Source organism: Sesamum indicum, linkage group LG8 (assembly GCF_026168435.1).
Source record: "Sesamum indicum cultivar Baizhima isolate 11 linkage group LG8, ASM2616843v1, whole genome shotgun sequence".
NCBI classification, from domain to species: domain Eukaryota; kingdom Viridiplantae; phylum Streptophyta; class Magnoliopsida; order Lamiales; family Pedaliaceae; genus Sesamum; species Sesamum indicum.
In genome coordinates, this window is record NC_142664.1 from 2,404,646 (window position 1) to 2,414,765 (window position 10,120).

A 10,120-nucleotide genomic window follows, 5' to 3' on the forward strand; every position below is an offset into this window, starting at 1 on the left:
GATCCAACGATGCGCCGAAAACGAATAAATTTAATTAAAAATCTGAGGAAAATTAGCACTATGCATCTTCATCACTTCTACTTTAGCACCTGCATTTTAGTTGAAGCTGCTTTGAATGCAAAGGCGAAAACTGATCATAAACATTGCAACTTTTAGCTTTCACATGAATGCAGCAAGGAAAAGTATTATTTTAGTCCGCTAAGTATATCTAATTTTCATTTTAGTCCGATAATTATGTTCATTTTTGTTTACGTCCAGTAACTTACATTGCTTACTTTTAGTCCTCTGACAGATTTTCGGACAATTTTACCCCTATGCAACTTTTGAAAGGCAGTTTTAGTTCATATGCACTCATAGGGGTAAAATTGTTCGAAAATCTGTCAAAGTACTAAAAGTAAGCAATTTCGTAAGTTACTGGACCTAAACAAAAATGGACATAGTTATCGAACTAAAATTAAAATTAGACATATTTAACGGACTAAAATAATATTTTTTCCAATACAGACATGAACATGCATATGCTATGGTTCTCACATTTCTGGTGGATAGGTGGTTGATCTATTTAATATTATCATAAAAAGACAAGCATGCATATGTACGATATTAGGATATCTCTAATGTAAGAAAATGATTTAATAGTTTTAAAAAAATTTAATGTTAAAATCAGTATCGAGTTAATTAAGTAACAAGTAAAATTTTCATTGTTAATTTATCTATATTATTTAATATATATTTTAGACAATTCGTTAGAAAATAAATATTTTTTTGCCAAATTTATTAACAAGTAAATTTTTTGCATTAAATGCCATAGACTAGCAACAGAAAGTTTATTTGCTAATTAACTTGACGCTGATTTTTTTCCGATGCTATTGAGCCATCTTTTGTAGTGTCCTAAAACTTTTTATGAATTGCTTGTGGAATTTTCGAAAATAGTTTTTATAACTTATAAAATGTCTCATTTTCGATCGTCTTACTAATTTCAGTTAAAAGTTTGATAGAAATAACCATTTCTCTTCATTTTGAAAATATAACAGCTACATAACTTGCATGTACTGTTGTCCTCAATTTCCTCGCACAAGTTGGTAGGAGGACTAAAAACTTCAGAAAAAAATACACTTTTAGTCCTCAATTTTATGAAATTTATAAAATTATCCAAAAATTACAAAAACTCGACATTTAGTCTTTACTTTATGGGATTTTTAAAATACTCTGAAAATTGAAAAAACTCAACGTATTTAATCTCATGCCATTAAAGAATAGACAGCAATTGCACGCGTTCATTAGCTTAACTGTTAGCTTGGTTGCTCGCCCAACTGTTAGATATTGTAATGAAAAATAAGCAGGTGGCCGTCAAGGCCTTTTACACTTTTGTTCTATTAGTTAGGGGATTTTTACTTTTGATCCCATAACTTTCAAAAAATAGTATTTTTAGTTCTATGCACTCAACGAGCACGTGGCCTTTTTTCATTAAATATCTAACAAAAAAGGTACCATTAGACCAAAAACGCTACATTTTGAAAGTTATGCGATAAAAAATAAGAATCTTCTAATCAATTTGACCAAAAGCAAAAAAGCCCAAAATTACGTAACAAAAAACGCTATTTCCCCTTATTTTGCTAAATTAAAATCGTATTTTTCCCCCTAAATAAAAAATAATAATAAGAATCGCATTTTTCATAATAAAAATATATATGACATATAACAACTGGCCTTCCTCATCATTGTGCTAATAAATTTCAGAGTACATTGATTAGTATTCCTTTTGTCCGAATTTTTGTGGCAATTTTCGACTAGAAATTTATTTTAGTATTTGGACAAGGTCCATTATGTGCTGCTTTCATGTCTGCTAAATTACATATCAATGGGACAACTTACGTAATATTTTGTTTCTTCAACGACATAAATTTAGTAAACTTATATTCGTATTGTCTTGTTTATATATTTTTAGGATGAAATTTCCCGAATTCAAAATTTTGATGATTTATTTTTAATAATATTAAAGAATACGCAGTAGAATATGTCGAGCATTATTAATATTATAAACTAAAATAACATTTATATATAATTTAATTTTAGTTTTAATTTTTCAAAATATACGCATATAATTAATTACACATTGGTGTACACCAAAATGTGATAGAAAATCCCAACTGGAATTGGGGACAAGAGAAATGTTTAACTACATATACACATGTATTAATTTTAAGGTGCGACTAAATGTGATTTTATACAGAAACTTCTTATCCAAACTAAGTTTAATCGAATTAAATCTATCAATCACACAGCAAGTATGATACAGTTGTTATGTGATTTGTTACTTTTTTAGAATTATACATCAATTACACGACAAGTGTATTACACTTTTTATAGGGTAAAATACACTTTCCCCTCCTGAATTATTCATCATGTAATATTTACCCCCTAAAATAGAAAATATAATACTTACCCCCACAATAAATTTTTAGACTATATTTTTCTTATATATATATATATATATATATAGTTTAAAGAATTTCTTCTTTTTAGTAATTTTGCATTTTAAGTTTAATTAAAATTTTCTTAATTGAAAAAGGTAACATTTATTTATAATAAAGTAAAATATTATAAGTAAGTTAAGTAGTTCGAGTTTTACTTTTTTAATAGACTCAAAGTTAACTAGTAAATGGGTATAATAAATATACAGAAAAAATCAGAAAAAATATTATTAATTTTCTAATAAAATTAAGTAATTAATTATTTATTCTTTTAGATAAAAATGAATAATAATATCCATTTTTTAATATATTTTCTTTCAAAAATATGATAAAATATACTTATTCATTTTCTTTTAAAAATGTTTAGCTTTGGTTAACCATATAAATATTTGTCAATTTTTTCAGGAAAAATATATGAGTTGTTGGTTATATTATATTTATTGTATATCTACTATATATATATTTTATTTTATACTTCACTTTTAATGTAAATTCTTCACTTATTAAAAAATTTAATTAAAAAATAAGTTGGTGATGATTTAATTAATGTTCAAAATACTAAAATATATTAAAAATAATTGTTCAAGGCACGAGCTTATTTTTGTCCAACTAAGGGTGTAAGTGTTACATTTGTTAGTTTAAGAAGATAAATATTGCATGACGAATAGTTTAGGAAGACAAAATGTATTTACACCCTTGTGATATCACAAATGAGCAAATTATCCCTTTATGAAAAAATAAATAACAATTTACCTCCCTATATTTATTAAATACAACAATTACTCCCCTATGATTTTTAAAATAAAGCAATTTACCTCTCTGTATAAGGAGGTAAATCGCTTCATTTTAAAAAGTACAGAGGGTAAATTGCTATATTTTTTTTATAGGGAAGTAATATTTTCATTTTCAATATCATAAGGAGGCAAATTACTATTAACCCCCTAATTATATAATTGATTTCATTTCGACCAGATTCGATTTGGGTTAAAATATTTTAATGTTTACAACTATTGGGAAAGCAAATTAAGCCGTTCACGTGACCCCAATCCAACTTTCCAGCAATTAAATTTCCTGCAAATGTAGCTCACCTGTGCCATTAATTCGATCCCCTCATCTTTCCTATAAATTCACACAAATTAGCGTGTGGCCCGTGCTATGCATAAATTAAATTAATTAATAATTAAAATATATTTTATAAAAGTTAGTACGTAAATAATACAAATTAAAAAAATAATTATGATTAACATAAAAATCAAATGTTTTATGAACATACGAATCAAAATTTGATAATAATAAAAAAAAAGCAGTGAAAAAATTCTTGATCTTTCATGATCTCATTAAATGAAAATTGATGATAAAAATTAAAAATCAATGAAAATTTTTTTGAACTTAACAAATTTCATAAACTCATAAATAAATGATAAATACAAATTAAATGAAAAATATTTATAATTAACAAAAAAAATCATATATTTCATGAACTCATGAATAAAATATGATAATAAATAAAGTACAAAGCAATGAAAAAAATTCCAATCTTTCATGATCTCATGAAATGAAAATTGATAATAAAAAAATTAAAAATAAAGAAAAAATTCAAACATAAAAAATTTCATGAACTCATAAAAAAATGAATATAATTAACACAAAATTATATATTTTATAAACTCATAAAACAAAAAGTGCAGTGAAAAAAAATTCCATCTTTCATGATCTCATGAAACAAAAATTGATGATAAAAAAATAAAAAATCAATGAAAAAAATTCAAATGTAAGAATTTTCATGAACTCATAAAAAATGATAAATACAAATTAAACAAAGATGATTATAATTAACACAATAGTATATATTTAATAAACTCATGAAACAAAAATTTTGATAATAAAAAAATTCAAACGTAAGAAATTTCATGAACTCATAATCTCACATAAGAAATTTCTATCTTACATAATCTCATCGAAAAAAACTTGATAATAAAAAAATAAAAAATCAATTTAAAAAATTAAACATAAGAAATTTCATGAAGTCGTAAAAAATAATAATATATTCATAAACTCATGAAATAAAATAACTAATAATATAAAAACTAAAAAGCAACAGGAGAATTTTTTCTCCGATTATAAAAGTCTGTTTTGTTTGTATATTGTCTGTATGTTTATATATATATATAGGGTGAATAACAATTTATCCCCCTGTGATATTAAAAATGAGCACATGACCCCTCTATGAAAAAAATATAGCAATTTACCTCCCTATACTTTTTAAAATGAAGCAATTTACCTCCTTATATAGGGAGGTAGATTGCTTCATTTTAAAAATCATAGGGGGGTAAATTGTTGTATTTTAAAAAATATAGGGAGGTAAATCGTTATTTATTTTTTCACAAGGGGGTAATTTGCTCATTTGCGATATCACAAGGGGGTTGCTTGCACTTTTTCCTATATATATATATATATATATATATATATGTAAACGTGTATGTGTGTATACACCTAACATAATGAGGAGATATTAATAAGGATTTATCAAATTTAAAATTTAGGTTAAAATTGAAAGGTTAAATGATTTATATTGGAATATGATTATAATTAATAGAAGATTAAATTTGAAAAAATATAAAAAAAATATTAGATTTTTTTATATTTCAAAAATCAAATTGCTAATTTGGTACCACTATATACACAATATAAAAATATAAAAATTTTAATATGTCAATTAAGGAAATTGTTAATATTGAACATTAATATTTACCTACCAATTAAGTATTTTTATCATTAAAAAAATCTAAATTCTAAGAATTTACCATTTGCTCAAATTTGAAAGACTTATTGGTTCCAACCCCTTCAAATATTATATATAATAGATTTCCAAAGATAATCAAACATCATGGAATCATCACATACATTATTGGCAGCAGCACTGTTACGGCTGCACCTCTTCTTGATAATTATAGTCACAGCAAGAGCCAAAGTTCCGGCGATAATCGTGTTCGGAGACTCGTCCGTGGATGCCGGGAACAACAATCAGGTCCCGACGATTGCTCGGAGCAATTTCAGGCCATACGGCCGGGATTTCGACGGTGGTAAGCCGACCGGAAGGTTTTGCAATGGCCGTCTAGCGACTGATTTCATCTCCGAGGCATTTGGCCTCCGGCCTCTCGTGCCGGCCTACTTGGATCCTGCATATAACATCTCGGATTTTGCTGTCGGAGTCACTTTTGCTTCTGCTGGAACTGGTTATGATAATGCAACTTCTGACGTACTGGTAGGTTTCTTCAACTACGTACGTATTTCATCTAATTGTTTATACATTTGTTGGTTCGTTTTAACATGATTAGTGCTAATATCTCCACCAAATTACACTAATCATCCCATAGTTTCTCTTTGGAGAAATTACATTTTTGTTCTCATTATTTACGAATGTTTTAAAATTAGTCCCATAACTTTTAAAATTATCATTTCGAGCCCATCTTCCGTCTTTCTTCAGAGAACTGATGGCAAAAAGCACGTGCATAAGTTTTCGGAATTCATGAGTGGAAAGTTGAAGTGACTTGCAAGTGCTTTAAAAAAGGACGTAAAATGAGAATTTTTTAAAGTTACAAGCTTAATTTTGAAATTTCTGTAAACAATAAGTTTAAATATGTATATACTCTAAGTTATGAGACAAAAAATGTAATTTTCCCAACCTAATTTCTTTGACGTTGTTAAGTTCGATAGAAATTTTAAGTTTGAATTCATGATAGAATTTTCGATGAGTTTTTGAAAAAAAACAAAACCCTATTGAGTAATTACTTTACCTAAAATTTTAAATTGTTAAAAAAAATTATAAATGCTTTATATATTAATTTTTCATCACTCACATGTTCTATTATGTTTAGACAATAATTTTTTGTCTTGTTTTTTTACAAAATCTAGCATGTAAGATCATTTTTTATACGGGTGACAAATGAAATTTTAGTTAAAGATTCATATTTGATTTGACTATAATACTACATTAAATTACGGTCTTACTTGAATGCATGTTTAATTCATAAAAATAAGAAATATTAGATAATTAATATTTCTTTTCATAGGCTCGAAAAATTGAATATCGTACTTGGATCATCCCGTACAGCAACAAATGATCGAAATAGTTTAATTATGTTCACTTTTAAGTGAAAATATTTCTTGAAAAACATTACTACATACTTGAAGAAAATGTAGTCATATATAAACATAAGAAACAATTTCATGTGAGAGTCATGTGTTATTTTTTAGTTTCTTGAAACCTCAACAATGTTATGATTCCCAAAGTTTGATTAATTCTCAGGGTGTGATTCCTTTGTGGAGGGAATTAGAGTACTACAAAGACTACCAAAGGAGACTAAGAGCCTATCTTGGTGATTGGAAGGCCATTGACACTCTCACCAATGCACTCTACATCATAAGTATCGGAACGAACGATTTTCTGGAGAATTATTATTCATTTCCATTGAGACGAACACAGTATACAGTCGGCGCATACCAGGAATTTCTCCTTGGAATTGCCAGAAATTTCATCGTCAACCTTCACAGCCTCGGAGCACGAAAAATCTCTCTTGGAGGCCTTCCCCCAATGGGTTGTATGCCCTTAGAAAGAGCACAAAACCTAGCAAATGGGAATGATTGCATGGAGACATACAACATAGTTGCCATGAGATTCAATGCAAAGTTGTATGATTTGGTGATGAAGCTAAACAAGGAAATACCTGGCCTACAATTGGTCTTCTCCAATCCCTTCTACATTCTTCTACAAATAATCACAAACCCATCCTTATATGGTAAGTCATATATATATATATTAGGGTTTAATGCAATTTATCTCTATGTAATATTGTAAATGAGCAAATTATCCCTTTATAATAAAATATTAGCAATTTACTCTCCTCCTTCCAATATTTTTTAAAATGGAGCAATTTACCTCCCTATCCAAGAAGGTAAATTACTTCATTTTGAAAAATATAGGGGGAAAATTGCTGTTTTTCAAAACACAGGAAGTTAAATTGATTTTTTTTATAGAGGATAATTTGCTCATTTGTAATATCACAAGAGGGTTGCATGCACTTTTTCCTATATAATAGAGTAAATCACATTGATAACCCATTATATCATCTATCTTTTATAAAAAAAAAAAATTACAATTACACCCCTTGAAGTTATAATTGTAATTATAATAAATAAACCCCTCTATACAGTGGTGAAAATTCACAAAAATGCCCGCTAAGGTACATTGCAGCACCACTCCTAAAGAGGTGTGTATCGGAAGATTACAAAAAGTGAGGGGTATTTGTGTATTTAGACCTAATCTCGAAAGTATCAATATAATTTACTCTATATAATAGTCTATAATACATGTATAGTATAACACCTAATTTATATTTATTATACATATGACACGTACAAACAATATTTTTTTAAGTATATAATACATGAACTTCTATTTCTTCTATTCATACTTGCAATCCAAATCCTCTATTCAAAATTAATACTTATTTCTTCTTCTATGTCATGTACACATACAATATGTATACAAAGTTCCCTTGTAGAAATCGATATTTTCGTTTTAGAGACGAAAACAATCCGTGTCTAAAACCTTATTTACTTGTAGTGACTTAAATATACAGTTGACAATGAATATTCTATATATGATATGTATATTTAAAATAAAATATTATTTTGAAATAAAAGATTCGAAGAGCCATACATATTCTCATTTGGGACGGTCCCGAATGATCAGAACCAACAAGTTTCATGTCTTTTCACAATTGACCTCGACGTGCCAAAAGTGACTAATTAACTCTATATTTGGTGAATGATTTTGCAGGTTTTGAGGTTTCTGAAAGAGCATGTTGTGCCACAGGGACATTTGAGATGGGCTACACTTGCTCTGAAATTAGTCTCTTTACATGTACGAATGCTACAAAATACGTGTTTTGGGACGCATTTCACCCTACCCAACAAACTAATAGAATGGTTGCGGAACATGTAGTTAAGACTGCTTTGTCCAACTTCCTTTAATACATCAAAACGTCTTGGTTCAATGTGTGTGTGTGTGCTTCTTCGTGCTTTTGAGGTAGTATTATTATTACACTACTTATGTGATTTATGTGTCTGGTTAAATCCGACAGTATAAGTTGGATTTTGTCTAGGTTACTTAGGTTACTCTACAGCTCTAATTCTCTTTCTTATCAGTGAAATCACATTAGATAGAGTATGATTTTTCACCATAGTTAATTATTATAATCAAAGGTGAAAAATTATGGGAATACTAATTAATCACGGCTGCGTAACGGCTATTAGCCGTTGTTTCTGGAATCGACGTCAAAATATTTGCTATAGCGAAAAATTATGGTCAACATTGTTTAACTGTAATCAAAATTTGAGTTTTTACATCATTTTATCTAACTGTGATAAATTGTATTGATTTACTATCATCTTTTTAAATTATTATGATTTATAATTTAAGGAATAATTAATTTTTTGATGGTGTCATATGACTACCCAACTAAAGAAAGCTATCCACCACAAATTAAGTATATTTTCCAGCAATATTCAACGTAACATTATCCAACTTGTCATTAAAGGCCCACCGATGTACTGGGAATTAAGTTCAACACTGATTTATATAAAATAAAATATTCAATGTTTTCAATGAGGTTTGCACTCGTAAAATTAAATTAAAAAAACTTATTGATACTTGAAATTAAGATTGAGAAGCCATGCATGATATTTTGCATAATATTTCTGATTTATTGCGAAAAATTGGTGCCCTTATATAATCACAATATTATGACAACCTTTGTCAACATGCAGTGTATATGTGATACTTAAAGGTTATGTAATGTGATATTTTTTATATATGTATAGTATGTGATGCTTTTCCAGCAAAAATTATTATCAAAAAAGTAATCATATACGGTACACTACAAAAAAAAGCAGAATTTGGGGTGGGTTTTCGAACGAATTTTTTTGTATTTGGAATGGTTTTCAAAATAAAGAACTTATTTGGAGTGGAACTTGGAACGGTTTTGGAACGGATAGAATATCCGTCCTTATAGTCGGCGTTACAAAAATTTAAAAACGATTATAAAATAATTGTTCCTAGTCGAGACGGTGACTGTAAATATATGTGAAAACCGTTCCTAATATCGAATTTGTCCAAATATTTTTTAATTTTTGAATTGGAACAATTAGGGGCGGCTTTTGGAATGGATTAATTAGTTTTATTCGAAAACTTTTGGAAAGGACTTTGTAATACTCCTGGCTGAATTTTGAAACTGTTTCTTTTGCATAATTGTAATTAATTTAGAAACTGTTATCTGCAACAGATTTAGGGACGATTTTCTTATTGAGGAACACGTTTGTAGAACTATTTTAATAATAGTATTAGGAACAGTCGCGTATAATTTGGAACACATATTAGAGACTGGAATAGCAATGGTATTTGAAGTAGTTATCCACTAATTTGGAACGTCTGTTTGAAATGGTTTTAGTATGGTATTTGGAACGGTCCATCCAATTTAGGAACATATTTTTGGGATTGTCTTTGTAACGGCATTTGGAACGGGTACTTACTTAAATTTATAATATTTTCTTTACCTTTACTAAAATCGTTCCTAATTTTTTAA

At 28.0% G+C, this 10,120-nt stretch overlaps 1 protein-coding gene across 1 annotated transcript; it reads left to right on the top strand.

Annotated features, from left to right (window-relative positions):
* The first annotated feature begins 5,337 nt into the window (after window positions 1–5,337).
* Window positions 5,338–8,594, top strand: LOC105167451 (GDSL-like Lipase/Acylhydrolase superfamily protein). Its single transcript, XM_011087182.3, has 3 exons — window positions 5,338–5,739; window positions 6,784–7,273; window positions 8,317–8,594. The coding sequence occupies exons 1-3, from the start codon at window positions 5,362–5,364 to the stop codon at window positions 8,508–8,510; spliced, it is 1,062 nt and encodes a 353-aa protein (XP_011085484.1). The 5' UTR covers window positions 5,338–5,361; the 3' UTR covers window positions 8,511–8,594.
* The last annotated feature ends 1,526 nt before the right edge of the window (window positions 8,595–10,120 follow it).

Bases quoted from the DNA above. Each gene is read 5' to 3' on its own strand.
- LOC105167451 (XM_011087182.3), top strand. From the start codon at position 5,362: ATGGAATCATCACATACATTATTGGCAGCAGCACTGTTACGGCTGCAC. The intron at 5,740-6,783 runs GTAGGTTTCTTC...ATTAATTCTCAG, and splicing joins ATGCAACTTCTGACGTACTG to GGTGTGATTCCTTTGTGGAG. The intron at 7,274-8,316 runs GTAAGTCATATA...ATGATTTTGCAG, and splicing joins CACAAACCCATCCTTATATG to GTTTTGAGGTTTCTGAAAGA.